Raw genomic sequence first — 15,863 nt, forward strand, 5'->3', positions numbered from 1 at the left:
AAAAAAATTAAAACACAATATACACCGTATCCTATAAGTTAACATACCCAGTCATCTACAAAGCAGACTTAAAGTAACTATCTGATATAGAGCTGAAGATTCCTAGCTTTAACAGAGATCAAAACGCTCCAATCACAGGATAAAATAAGAAATGTCTGACTTATGAGAGGACAACCCAGCTTCAGATGCTCATTGAATGACCTATAACATAGATCATTCAGTGCGTTAAGGCTGCCATTGTTGTCGGCAGCACAGGCTCTGTTTACAGCGGTGATGTGCTGCCGAGAACAATTTTTGTCCAGCACAAAAGATCATTTCACCTGACGAACAAGCTTCCTGCCAGTTTACACTTCAAGATCATTGTGAAATGAGCGTTCCTAGGGATATTTACGATAATATTTCATTGTAAATGCACCTTAAAGTGTAAAATCAATAGAATAATAAATACGAGTCCTTGTAATATATTTTATGTGGGGAATTTGCTTCATTCTCCTTTTGAACAGATCATTCATTCTCAAAATTCTTAATTCATGGCTAAAATCTGTATTTCAGTGAAGAAGGAATGTTACATTACTGAGATAGAATCTTATCATTAGTATCTGTCATCGCCTATGTAGAGGAGAGGGGGAGGAGCTAGAGGCAGAGCTCCTCCCTTCTCATGACTCCTCCCCTCTACATAAAGTCTTATCAGTACCAACTGTCATCTGAGCTCTCTCTAACTACACTCACGCTCATTTTAATAGCATATTTATACAGTGATTATAACAAAACTTTTCAAAGTACGTACATCAGCCCCATCAAGTATTAGATATACATTTATAATGTAGAATCTGTCAACAGATCCGCTTTCATCTTTAGTATTAATATAGAGTAGATCATATACTTACCCTATTTAAACTACTGTTCTTAGGAACTTCTGGGATCAAAACCTGGTCAATCATGTGAATGACTCCATTTGTTGCCATTATATCACTCTTTGTTATTCTTACAAAATCATTTAAGTACACTTCATCCTAAAAATAAATAAAATTGCGCATCAGGGCAAGTCTGAAGGAAATTATATTAATGTAAATCAGGAGTGCAGTAAATGACCCTGAGCCCAGCAGGGACCAAGGTCACACCATACAGCTACACAGAATATGTGCATATGCCGTTTCATTGCTCTTTAAAGGGGTTGTCCGGTCATAAGCTACAAGTCTAGTCACTATATGGGACTGCAGACTTGTTAATCCTCATATTGCGTGCACCGCACGCTGTGAGGGTTTTCCACTGTGTGCGCTGGTAGCGGCGGGCTCATGACTGCACGTATGTGATTTGCATACATGCGGTCACATGCAGACTAGACTGTATCCCGCCATGCTCAATGCAAGTGTACTGGGCGAGGCCGGATACAGTCTAGTTGGCATGTGGCCGGAAGTATGCAAATCACATACTTGTGGTAACATGACTGCCCGCTCCCGGCCCCGGCACTGGAGAATCCTCTTCACATTACCCACACAGTGCACGAAGATTTACAAGTCTGCCATCATATATACACACACCCAAATGTCCCCAAAAGTGGACTTCCCATTTAGGAGTCCACAGCTATCAAATGACAATATCTAATCCCAAATATCCACATCCAAGGCACAATCGCCCTCACTCTCTTCATGAAAGGTGAACGTGGTTGGGGGCGTGGCCTAGCGCACGATGTGAGAGGACGTGCAGAGGAGCTCTCCTGCCACAATCTCCCTGATTATAGCTATTTGCAGCGCCGCCGAACCCTGAAATTCCCCCACGGAGTGTGCAGAAACCTGGGGAGTAGCAGGGAGTAGAGTGCGGTCGGATGGAGAAGAGCCCCGCAGCAGGATGACGCGCAGGAGACAGAAGGAGCTGGCAGCGTCTGGAAATGCTCAGGCCCAAGATGGCGCCGAGGCTGCAGAGGAGGCGGCAAGGGCGAGTGCGGCATATCAGAGGAAGATGGAGGTGATCGCTCGGCTGGAACGCTTTGCAAGGTCAGAGGAGGCTGCTAATGAGCGGTCAGAGGCTGAAGGGGAGAGACCTGACCCAGAACATGTCCCTGGGACACAGCAGGAAGGAGGGGGCCAGCCACAGAGTGGTGGGGAGGAATGGAGATCCCCTGAGGTGGCTGCATGTTCTGGCCAGCTTGAGCAGCCGGACACACTGGATGTAGCAGAGCCGACGCTCAAGGACATATTCTCTGTGGTAATGTACAACAAATCTGCCCTTGCAGCTCTGAATGGTCGTGTGGATGATTTAAAAGGGGAGATGGCTGCGATTAACGCTGCAGTGCGCAAAGTTGAACAGAGAGTGGAGGTGGTGGAAGAACGTGTGGGAAGTGCGGAGGACCAGGTTAATGAACTGTTGAAAAGGGAAAAGAAGTATATGCAACGTATAGCTGAGCTGGAATTTAAAACTGATGATTTGGAGAACCGCTCCCGCAGGAGTAACTTGAGGATTGTGGGGGTGCCAGAAAAAGCAGAGGGCAATAATCCCACTGAGTACATTGAGTCATGGTTGAAGAATACTGTGGGAGGGGACAGCCTTACCAAAATGTTTTCTGTTGAAAGAGCGCATCGGGTGCCCACCAGACCCCTGCCCCCAGGATCAGCTCCAAGAGTCATTTTGGCTAAAGTTTTGAATTATAGAGACAGAGACACTCTGCTGAGGAAAGCCAGGACCCATACGGAACTTACCATAGATGGCAATCGCATCTCCATTTACCCAGATTATTCTGCAGCAGTCCAGAAGCTCCGGATGATGTTTGGAGAAGTTAAAAGAAGACTACGAGACATAGATGTGCGCTACTCGATGATCTACCCAGCTAAACTGAGAGTCGCAGCTTTGGACCGGGTGCACTTTTTTCAGAACCCAGAGGAGGCGACACTCTGGCTTGACTCTAATATACAAAATATCAGAGCGGGACGGACCCGTTGAAGCATACTCTGAGTGATGTTGAAACAGTGACTAACTGTGATTTAGTTTGAAATTACTAAGTTAATGGTCATCTTTGAGATGAAGCAATGCCATGTTGGTTTAAGAAGGTTGTGTTCGGCGGCGCAACGCTTATTGCAGTTGGATTAATGTGGACGGGAGGGTAGTTGGAATACAGAGCTTGTATCGTTAGGCTGTTAAAACGCCCTACTGGTTCTCAAATAGAGAGGGAGAGAGAATTCTTATCAGCTTAAAGGCTGTGGGAGACAACTAATTTTTTGGGAGGGGGAGGGGGGGGAGTTTATTCCAGTTGGGAAGTTGAGAAAGGGGGTAGAGGTGGGGAGGTGGGGGGGAGGGATGGGGGGGGAGGATCGAGATTCTACCTATAACGTGTCTAATGTTTGGGATTGCAACATATTATGGGGGATAGAATTAAGATTCTAAGCTGGAACGTTAGGGGTCTCGCTAACGCTTCAAAACGGGTTGCAGTTTTACAATATCTGCTGAAGCTGAGGCCCTCAGTGATTTGCCTCCAAGAGACACACCTGGTAGAGGATAAAGTCGCAATGCTACAAAAAAGATGGGTGTGGAAGGCTTATCACTCGACGTATTCGGCCTATGCAAGAGGAGTGTCGGTGTTAATCCACAATTCTACTCCATACGAAGAAGTGGAGGCTATAATAGATAGGGACGGGCAATACGTGTTTATTGTATGCAGAATTTTGAATAGATTATTATGTATTGTGTCCTTGTATATCCCTCCACCATTCTCTAGAAAAAAGATACAGGAAATTCTGGACTTATCTGGGAAATGGATGGGAGTCCCGCTGCTTGTAATCGGTGATGTAAATAATATTGCAAATGATCATTGGGATAAAGGTAAACATACGGGGGGTGGGAAGGGGGGGAAGGTGACACCTTTTGGAAACTACATGAGGGAGATTGGTTGGATAGATTTGTGGAGAGTTCGGAATATGGAGAAATATACTTATTCATGTTATTCGGCGACATACGGATCTTTATCTCGTATTGATGTGGCTTTAGGAAATGAGGGAATGGATGACTTGGTACAGGAAGTGGAATATCTGCCCAGGGTCCTATCGGATCATTGTCCATTGGAGGTGTCTCTACAATTGGGAGGGCAAGGGAGGTTGACAGGAATGGGATGGAAAATTCACCCCTTTTGGTTACGGTTGCTGGATATGGGAAAGGTGGGAGAAGAATTGGGAGAATTTTTTAGTATAAATGAAGGCAGTGCTGAGGGCCATATAGTCTGGGATACTATGAAGGCCTTTTTGAGAGGGATTTTATTCAGAGAAGTATCTCGATATAAGACTAAGTCTCAAAATAAAGACAAAGCAGTGATGGAGGAACTAAGGGCAGCGGAGGAGGCATTGGGTGCGCAGTGTAATACAGATACGCAGACCCGCATGAAAGTGGCCCAATTGGAAGTTAATAAACTTCATATCCGTAAGGCGGAGAGACGGCGGGCGTTTCAGAATGAGGCATTCTACGCGGAGGGTGAAAAAGTGGGGCACCTGCTCTCAGTGGTGGCGTCGGCACAACGGGAATCTTCCCATGTATATGCAATTAAAAATAAGGAAGGTACCGTGGTTTCACAGGGGGATCAAATTTTGGAAGTATTTAAACAGTTTTACAGTGAGTTATACTCCTCACAGACACATAAAGGTCAAGAGGAGATGGACAGTTATTTGGGGACGATTGAGCTTCCTAGATTGGGGGATGAAGATAGAGAGTGGATGGATAGGCCGCTTACGGCAGAGGAGTTGAGGGTGGCATTGGCGGACATGGCGGGTAATAAGGCCCCGGGGGCAGATGGTATTCCAACGGAGGTCTATAAAATACTAAATGAAGAAGTAATAACTAAATTGGTGAAGGTATTTGATGAGTCATTGGAGAGGGGACAGCTGCCTACTTCTATGAGAGAGGCCATTGTTGTGGTCATTCCTAAAGCCGATAGAGACCCTTTGGATCCGGAGTCCTACAGACCGATTTCACTTCTTACGACAGATATTAAGATATTGGCAAAGGCCTTGGCCAACAGGTTGACCCGTATGGTGGCTAAAATAATTCACCCAGATCAATCGGGTTTTATGCCCAATAAATCTACAGCAATCAATCTAAGAAGATTATATTTAAATATGCAAATTCCGGCCGATAATGCTGGAAAAAGAGTGGTAGTGTCTTTGGATGCCCATAAGGCTTTTGACTGTGTAGAATGGAAGTACTTGTGGTCGGTCCTGTTGGGCTTTGGGTTCGGGCCTAGGTTTATGTCTTGGGTGGGGTTGCTGTATTCCTCTCAGACGGCAAAAATCAGAGTAAATAATAAATTATCTGATAGTTTCTCACTACATAGGGGTACGAGACAGGGATGCCCATTATCTCCGTTGCTGTTTGCCCTCGCCGTGGAACCCCTAGCTATTAAAATAAGGGATACACATGAGATAAAGGGATTTGTTTATGGAAGGAAGGAGGAGAAGGTGTCTCTGTACGCTGATGATATTCTGCTATACCTGGGGGACTCGGGGGAGAACTTGGATAATGCGATGGCATTAATTGAGGAATTCGGAGAATTTTCTGGACTCAAAATTAACTGGGATAAATCGTGCATCATGCCCATTGATACAGTAGATGGAGATATTGGGGAGGTTGGAATATCACCGAAATTGAGAGTAGTTTCGAGATTTAAATATCTGGGGATACAGATCGCCCTCCCTTTGAGTAGTTTTGAAGAACTTAATTTAAGCCCTCTGCTACAAAAAGTTCGTTCCAAGATTTCGGCGTGGAATAAATTACATCTTTCGGTGATTGGAAGGGTAAATCTTTTAAAAATGATTGTGATGCCGCAGCTGCTGTATGTACTGCATAATTCTCCAATTTGGATCCCACAGAGTAGGTTCTGTAAAATTAAATCGCTGTTCGGCGACCTAATATGGGGGGGGGAAAGCCCACGGTTTAAACAAGAAACGTTGCAGAGGCCGAAAGAGGACGGGGGGGGGTGGCGCTTCCTAATCCCTGGGTATATTTTTTAGCAGCACAATGTCAACATATGGGAGGATGGGGGGAGGAGACGGGACAGGAACAATCGCCCAGTAGTTTGAGAAAGCTGTTTGGGAAATGGCCTTTGGGAGAGAGCCTGGAAGGGGGGCAGTTTTTAAAATTTGGCTCTAGGTTTCCTACGGTTCTCCTTATTCATAAGGTATGGGAGAAAGTTAAACAGATTAGGGGTGTCACGGGCCTTACTAAATACTCTCCAGTGTGGGATAACATAAATTTACAAGAATTCCAGCGAATGGAGGGATTTGGGCTTTGGAGAGAGGCAGGAATCAGACGGATGGGTCAGCTTGTGGGTCAGGGGAGACTTAAATCATTCATGGAGCTACAATCAGAGTTCCAGCTTCCACACTCAAATATGTATCATTATAAAAGAATTCAGCATGCGTATCGGTCGCAATGTCGGAGGAGGCCTGTTGAGGTCCAGATTGATGTCACGCTGGCCTCCATTTTGGGGAACAGCGAGACGAAGGGGGCAATCTCAGAAGTGTATAGAGATTTATTATTTACATTTCTAGTCAGTCATCCCATCAAGGCTAGAGTGAAATGGGAGGCTGAATTGGGAGAAATAAGTGATGATAGATGGGAATCTATTTTAGAATATGTGCCTAAGATTTCTATGAGCGAACCTGGGAGGATGTCTCAGCTGTACGTAATTCATAGAGCTTACAGAACTCCTGATAGATTGTTCAAGATGGGTTTGAGGTCTGATTCCGATTGTCCACGGTGTTCGCAGGAACGGGCAGATATGATCAGCGTCGGACTGGCCCACCGGAGAACCGGAGGATTCTCCGGTGGGCCCTGGCATCTGGTGGGCCCTGGCACCTGCTGGCATACAGGGCCAGCAGTTGCCTAAGGCCCCCGCTGCTCCAGGGGCCCCCAGCCAGTGGTGTGTCGCACACCATGCAGCTGCTATGATGGCCCCTGCCAGCGGAGCAGCAGCGGGTGTCAGGAGGCAGGAGCCCCTGTCCCCGCTGCTAAAGAGAAATGAATATTCACTGCGAAGCAGTGAATATCATTTCAGGTCTCCACCCCCAGAGGCCCCGCCCCCAGCCCAGTAAGCCGCTCTGCAGACTACAGCTGTAAATCAGGGCCGGCGCTGCCCTCAGTCCTCTCTGCTCCTGGCTCACAGCCAGTGCGCGATGACATCACTACATCGCGCACCCGCTGTGTGTCTGGCAGAGGGGGCAGCTCCTGACACTGAAGCCGGGATCAGCGTGGGAGCGAGGAGGAGAGGTGAGTATTGTGTTTTGTTTTGGTTTTATATCTCTCTCGCTCTCTCTATCTGTCTCTATCTATCTCTATATATCTCTATATATATCTCTCTCTCTATCTCTCTTTTATCTATCTATCTCTATATCTATCTATCTATTATCTATATCTATCTGTTTCTATATCTATCGCTCTATCTTTATATCTATCTATCTCTACATCTATCTCTATATCTATCTATCTCTATATCTTTCTATATATATCTATTATGTCTATCTATCTATCTATCTCTATCTATTATCTCTATATTTATTATCTATCTAGCTACCATCTATATCTATCTATCTTTATCTATATATATATCTCTATCTAATATCTATATCTATCTCTATACCTATCTATCTATCCGTTATCTATCTCTATATCTTTTCTCTGTATCTATCTATCTATCTCTATATCTATATCTCTCGCTATCTATCGCTCTATCTCTATATCTATATCTATCTCTATATCTATATCTATATATCTATCTCTATATCTATCTCTATATCTATATCTATTTCTCTCTATATCTATCTCTATAGCTATCTATCTATATATCTCTATCTATCTCTATATCTATCTCTCTGTATGTCTATCTTTCTATCTCTATATCTATATATCTATCTATCTTTCTCTATTTATCTCTATATCTTTTCTCTGTATCTATCTCTCTCTATATCTATATCTATCTATCTCTATATATATCTATTATCTCTATATCTATTTCTCTCTATATCTCTCTCTATATCCATCTATCTATTTATCTCTATCTCTCTGTATATCTATCTATCTTTCTATCTCTATGTCTATCTATCTTTATCTATCTATTTATCTCTATTATATATCTATCTCTATCTATCTATCGCTCTATCTCTATATCTATCTCTACATCTATCTCTATATCTATCTTTCTATCTATCTCTATATCTATCTATATCTATATCTATTATGTCTATCTATCTAGCTATCTCTATTATCTATATCTACCTATCTCTATATCTTTCTATCTTACTCTATCTCTATATCTATCTGTTCTCTCTATATTTATTATCTATCTTTATCTATCTATCTATCTCTATCTATTATCTATATCTATCTCTCTATTTATCGATCTCTGTATCTATCTCTCTCTATCTACCGCTCTCTCTGTCTCTATCTTTATATCTATATCTATCTATCTCTATATCTATCTATTATCTCTATATCTATCTACCTATCTATCTCTATATCTATCTCTATATCTATATCTGTTTCTCTCTATATCTATCTCTATATCTCTCTCTCTATAGCTATCTATATATTATCTCTATATCTATCTATCTATTATCTCTATATCTATCTATCTCTATATCTGTTAGCTCTATATCCATATCTATCTCTATATCTATCTATCTCTATATCTATCTTTCTATCTAACACTATATCTCTATATCTATCTCTATATCTCATTATCTATCTCTATCTCTATCTCCATCTCTCTCTCTTTATCTATCTATCTATTGATCTATCCATCTATCTCTATATCTATCTCTATATCTATCTATTATATCTATCTATATCTATCTATCCATCTATCTAGCTATCTCTATCTATCTATCTTTCTAACTCTATATCTATCTATCTCTATACATATCTCTATATCTAGCTATTATCTCTATATCTATCTCTATATCTATCTTTCTATATCTATTTGTCTCTATATCTATCTCTATATCTATCTATCTCTATATCTATTATCTCTATATATATCTCTATATCTATTTTTATTTATATCCATCTATCTATATATATTTATCTCTATATCTATCTATATATGTCTATATTATTATTATATCTGTATATCTCTATCTATTATCTATCTATCTCTATATCTTTCTATCTATAGCTATCTAGATCTATCTATCTATCTATATTTCTTTCTATATCTATCTTTATATCTATCTCTATCTATCTCTATGAATCTTTCTATCTATCCATTATCTACTTTCTATCCATTATCTACTATCTATCTCTATATCTATCTATTTCTACATCTATCTTTCTATCTATATCTATCTAACTCTATATCTATATATCTATATAGCATTATACCCTATGAGGGGGGCAGTATTATACCCTATGAGGGGGGCAGTATTATACCCTATGAGGGGGCAGCATTATACCCTATGAGGGGGCAGCATTATACCCTATGAGGAGGCAGCATTATACCCTATGAGGAGGGCAGCATTATTCCCTATGAGGGGGTGCATTATACCCTATGAGGAGGGCAGCATTATACCCTATGAGGGGGCAGCATTATACCCTATGAGGCAGCATTATACCCTATGAGGAGGCAGTATTATACCCTATGAGGGGGCAGCATTATACCCTATGAGGGGGCAGCATTATACCCTATGAGGAGGCAGCATTATACCCTATGAGGAGGGCAGCATTATTCCCTATGACGGGGTGCATTATACCCTATGAGGAGGGCAGCATTATACCCTATGAGGGGGCAGCATTATACCCTATGAGGCAGCATTATACCCTATGAGGAGGGCAGCATTATTCCCTATGAGGGGGGCAGTATTATACCCTATGAGGGGGGCAGTATTATACCCTATGAGGGGGGCAGTATTATACCCTATGAGGGGGGCAGTATTATACCCTATGAGGGGGCAGCATTATTCCCTATGAGGGGGTGCATTATTCCCTATGAGGGGGTGCATTATACCCTATGACCTATGAGGGGGGCAGTATTATACCCTATGAGGGGGGCAGTATTATACCCTATGAGGGGGTGCATTATACCCTATGAGGGGGTGCATTATTCCCTATGAGGGGGTGCATTATTCCCTATGAGGGGGGCAGTATTATTCCCTATGAGGGGGTGCATTATTCCCTATGAGGGGGGCAGTATTATACCCTATGAGGGGGGCAGTATTATACCCTATGAGGGGGTGCATTATACCCTATGAGGGGGTGCATTATACCCTATGAGGGGGTGCATTATACCCTATGAGGGGGTGCATTATACCCTATGAGGGGGTGCATTATTCCCTATGAGGGGGGCAGTATTATACCCTATGAGGGGGGCAGTATTATATTCTATGAGATGGCTGCATTATATTCTATGAGATGGCTGCATTATACTATGTGAGGGGGCTGCTTTATATTCTATGAGGGGGCTACCCCAACTCCTGCTACATAATTAAGACATGTACAACCTTATATTATACCCGGATATTAGCGTGTTTTACCGCATAATTGGTGGTCTGGTATTTAACTCTATGCAGCTACATAGTGGGCCCCAAGAATGATTTTCTCTGGTGGGCCCAAGGTGTTCCAGTCCGACGCTGGATATGATGCACATGTTGTGGTGTTGCCCTAGATTGTCTACATACTGGACAGTTGTACTGAATCGGATCGAATGGATATATAAATGTGTAATCCCCAGAGACCCTTTGATCTGTATTTTAGGCTTTGTGGAAGAATTGGCAGTGGCGGCTATGGTCAAACTGGCGATTGCTAGACTGTTGTTCATAGCAAGGAAATTGATTGCCCGGTTTTGGATCAGAGAGGAGCCTCCGACTAGACGGGACTTTCTTGCGCAGGCGGAGCATATAATTTCATTGGAAAAAAGTATTTACACTAAGAGAAATAAACTTGAGGTGTTTCACAAGATATGGCAGCCATGGGTAGAATGGAGTTAGAGGGGTGGGAGGGACGTATTGGGATATGGAAGATATTCACATTACATAACTATATATGGATGTTGGAAAGAGTACTGGACGAGGAACGGGGAAGGCACTGAAGGGATCTCGGAGGGGGGATAGGGGGGGAAAAAGGAGGGAGGAGTTTTGTTTTTGTTTATAAAAACATGTTTATATGTGAACAATTGCTTGATGTCATGTATATGATGTAATTGTTATCATAAATAAAAATTTATCTGATTAAAAAAAAAAAAAGGTGAATGTGGTTTATTGTTGGTTGCACAGAAGATGGAGAAACATCACTTTATTATTATTAACTTTATTACTATAACTTTATGATTACTTTACTTACATTCTTTGTAGAAAATCTTATGGCACCACCAGGAATTGTAGTTAAAGATGATATTTTTTGAAGGTCGTCAATAAGAAGCTTTTGACAGCTTACTAGGTGATGGTTGAGTAAATGGATCAGAAGATTCTTTTTCGTCCACTCTGCAATCTGAAATATGATATACAGCACAACAGTTTCTCTCCTGTAGTAACACAGCAGCGCAACGCAATGATCAGATGCCGAGGATGTGGATAATTCGTGATAATTGGGTGTCTTAATAGAATGTACAGAAGACTAAACAAAATAATTGGAAATCTGTCTGGCAGAATAGGTACAACATATATCTACAGGTCCTGAATTACACGCACCATTGCTAGTAATTAGAGTTGAGCGACTTTGGTTGGATCGGCTTTCATGAAACAAAATTTGTTTCAGATGAAACTGGTCCGACTAGGGCAAAAAAAGTCGGAGTTTCGTCCGAAACCCGACCCCAATGCAAGTCAATGGGGATTAAAAGTCGGCATTGAGCGGATGACATTCATCCACTCAATGCAGACTTTTAATCCCCATTGACTTGCATTGGGGTCGGGTTTCGGACGAAACTCCGACTTTTTTTTGCCCTAGTCGGACCAGTTTCATCTGAAACAAATTTTGTTCCATGAAACCCGATCCGACCAAAGTCGCTCATCTCTACGGTAACACTTTCTACCAGTAATAAGCATTGTATAAGGCTGGTTATGCACTCATTCAGCTAGCAGCTAACTCCCCAACACCCCCCAATATAAATATTAAGCATTTATTTGGTCTGCATAGAGAGAGGGGAGAAAGATACTGTCAGAATTCTTCAGTGGAGGCTTACTGCTTGAATTACAACCGCCCGATTCTCATCTCCCCTGACATTTGCCATTGAGGGAGAGTCTGGAGTAACCCCAAATATTTTGGAGAATTGGTGGATTTGGCTGTCTGTTAGATTATTAGTAGGATGTATGGTCAAATAACTAACTAATACAGTGCTAGGCATATATTAGAGTTAGAATTATCAGTAGACCGTATGGTATATTTAGACAGGCCAAAATGTGCCTTGACACCTACCGATTGACCATAGAAAAATTAATTGGCGTTTATTGACCGGCCTGATTACAGAGGCCTATAAACACTGATTGGGACAGAATGATCATTGTGTCCCCATATGGTATAATGTTATTGGCAGCAAATCTATTGTTAATGTGGCACCCCTGAGGGTCCAGTCGCCACAGAGGTACTGCACTTCCTCAGCCAGAGGTGTGGTACTCCGCTCTTGGGTAAGGAGGGGACACTACCCAGTACCCACATACCAGCATTCAACACTAGACCTCTCCAGGCCAGGGAGGGACTAGCTAGAGGGTGTGGGTGGAGAAAGTGGAGAAGGGAAAGCGCTTAAGGGAGTGACAGAGAGAGCAGAAGATGTTCAGTTAGTGCTGGGGACTGGAGCAGTGAGGAGCTTGTCCCTAGACTAGACAGAGTGAGAAGAGAAAGAAGGGATCATAGGGGCACGGGAAGTGAGGAATCCACCCGTGGCGCCCGAATCCACGCCGACTGTAATCGAGTGGAGGGACCAGGTCGCAGTAGGGGACTGTCCCCAGACTAGTGGAGAAACTGAGGACTCAGCTAGAAAAACGGAGGCTATAGTGTCTGTATGTGCTGCAGTCAAGCCCGCACACACATCCTGAAAAGGCAGCCACATAGGATCAAGGGAACCTAGAGGACGTCACCTGACAGGATCCAAGGCTGCTGGGTTGGGACACTGTGTGTGAAGGCACAGGCAGGACCGCTATCAGGGCACGACAGCCCTTACTTCTGTATGGGGCCCGATGAACAGCAGTACAGAAGGGGGCCCCGTAGATCAGGGGCCCCGCTCCTGTGCTTACAGCCCAAAGTGCTGCATGTCATGGGGCGCCAGGCAGGCCCCAAGTGTGCGCTGCAGCCCGGCCTGCAGCGCACACATCAGTAGAGCCGCCACAGCGGCCGACATCCAAAGCTACAGAAGAGCTGAAGGACCTGTGGTGACGTAATCATTACCACAGTCCTTCACCATAGATCAGCCCGCCCCCTGATCACATGACGATGACGTCACCACAGGTCCTTTCAGCTCAGCCTCACACAGCTGCAGCTCCAACTTCAATGCAAGAGAGAGGCCAGGTAAGAAAAAAGTTTTTATTTTATTTTATTATTGAAAGGGGCAATACGTTTCCCTGACAGAATGGAGACTTGGGGGCAGGACTGGAGACACACAGGGGCAAATATGGAGAAATGAGGGCAGAATGCAAGACATGATGGGGGCAGAATGCAAGACATGATGGGGGCAGAATGCAAGACATGATGGGGGCAGAATGCAAGACATGATGGGGGCAGAATGCTGGACATGATGGGGGCAGAATGCTGGACATGATGGGGGCAGAATGCTGGACATGATGGGGGCAGAATGCTGGACATGATGGGGCAGATTGTAAGACATGATGGGGCAGATTGTAAGACATGATGGGGGCAGAATGCAAGACATGATGGGGGCAGAATGCAAGACATGATGGGGGCAGAATGCAAGACATGATGGGGGCAGAATGCAAGACATGATGGGGGCAGAATGCAAGACATGATGGGGGCAGAATGCAAGACATGATGGGGGCAGAATGCAAGACATGATGGGGGCAGAATGCAAGACATGATGGGGGCAGAATGCAAGACATGATGGGGGCAGAATGCAAGACATGATGGGGGCAGAATGCAAGACATGATGGGGGCAGAATGCAAGACATGATGGGGGCAGAATGCAAGACATGATGGGGGCAGAATGCAAGACATGATGGGGGCAGAATGCAAGACATGATGGGGCAGAATGCAAGACATGATGGGGGCAGAATGCAAGACATGATGGGGGCAGAATGCAAGACATGATGGGGGCAGAATGCAAGACATGATGGGGGCAGAATGCAAGACATGATGGGGGCAGAATGCAAGACATGATGGGGCAGAATGCAAGACATGATGGGGGCAGAATGCAAGACATGATGGGGGCAGAATGCAAGACATGATGGGGGCAGAATGCAAGACATGATGGGGGCAGAATGCAAGACATGATGGGGGCAGAATGCAAGACATGATGGGGGCAGAATGCAAGACATGATGGGGGCAGAATGCAAGACATGATGGGGCCAGAATGCAAGACATGATGGGGCCAGAATGCAAGACATGATGGGGCCAGAATGCAAGACATGATGGGGCAGAATGCAAGACATGATGGGGCAGAATGCAAGACATGATGGGGGCAGAATGCAAGACATGATGGGGCAGAATGCAGGACATGATGGGGGCAGAATGCTGGACATGATGGGGGCAGAATGCTGGACATGATGGGGGCATAATGCAGACATGATGGGGCAGAATGCAAGACATGGGGGCATAATGCAAGACATGGGGCAGAATGCAAGACATGGGACAGAATGCAAGACATGGGACAGAATGCAAGACATGGGGCAGAATGCAAGACATGGGGCAGAATGCAAGACATGGGGGCAGAATGCAAGACATGGGGGCAGAATGCAGATATGATGGGGGCAGAATGCAGACATGGGGGCAGAATGTGACAGTAAGACAGGATGGGGCAGAATGTGACAGTGAGACACGGGGGGGCAGAAAGTGAGACATGGGGGCAGAATGCAAGACATGGGGGCAGAATGTGACAGTGAGACACAGGAGGCGGCAGAATGCGAGACATGGGGGCAGAATGTGACAGTGAGACACACGAGGGGGCAGAATGCGAGACATGGGGGCAGAATGTGACAGAGAGACACAGGAGGGGGCAGAATGTGAGACATGGGGGCAGAATGTGACAGTGAGACACAGGAGGGGGCAGAATGTGACAGTGAGACACAGGAGGGGGCAGAATGTGACAGTAATGACACAGGAGGGGCAGAATGTGAGACATGGGGCAGAATGTGACAGTAAGACACAGGAGGGGGCAGAATGTGACAGTGAGACACAGGAGGGGGCAGTATATACGACAGTAAGACACAGGAGGGGGGCAGAATGCGACAGTGAGACACAGGAGGGGGCAGAATGTGACAGTAATGACACAGGAAGGGGCAGAATGTGAAAGTAGGACACAGGGGAGGGCAGAATGTGACAGTGAGACACAGGAGGGGCAGAATGTGACAGTGAGACACAGGAGGGGGGCAGAATGTGACAGTAAGACACAGGAGGGGGTAGAATATGACAATGAGACACAGGAGGTGGCAGAATGTGACAGTGATACACAGGAGGGGCAGAATGTGAGGCATGGGGGCAGAATGTGACAGTAAGACACAGGAGGGGGCAGAATGTGAAAGTGAGACACAGGACGGGGCAGAATGTGAGACACGGGGCAGGATGGGAGACACATGGTGCAGGATCATGGGGCAGGATGGATACGATGTAGACGGGGCAGGATCGGGAGATCATATGGGGGCAGAAAGGATACTCATGAGGGCAGGATGAGAGAAAATATGGCTGAAGTCAGGAATGAGACACACAGGGGTCAGGATGGGGGATATTATTACCATAGG

The 15,863-nt window shown here is 44.6% G+C and overlaps 1 protein-coding gene across 1 annotated transcript in view; it reads right to left on the reverse strand.

The window, feature by feature from the left end:
• The window catches only part of STAB1 (stabilin 1), a 281,241-nt gene that overhangs the window by 56,363 nt on the left and 209,015 nt on the right, over nucleotides 1–15,863 (reverse strand). The window contains exons 48-49 of the mRNA XM_073574319.1: nucleotides 11,308–11,454; nucleotides 888–1,013 (exon numbers count right to left, since the gene is read on the reverse strand). Of these exons, the coding sequence (XP_073430420.1) occupies nucleotides 888–1,013; nucleotides 11,308–11,454 (273 nt within the window). The remainder of the gene's footprint in view (nucleotides 1–887; nucleotides 1,014–11,307; nucleotides 11,455–15,863) is intronic.

Source organism: Dendrobates tinctorius, unplaced genomic scaffold (genome assembly GCF_039654945.1).
Source record: "Dendrobates tinctorius isolate UK_male_01 unplaced genomic scaffold, ASM3965494v1 ptg000038l, whole genome shotgun sequence".
Taxonomy (NCBI): domain Eukaryota; kingdom Metazoa; phylum Chordata; class Amphibia; order Anura; family Dendrobatidae; genus Dendrobates; species Dendrobates tinctorius.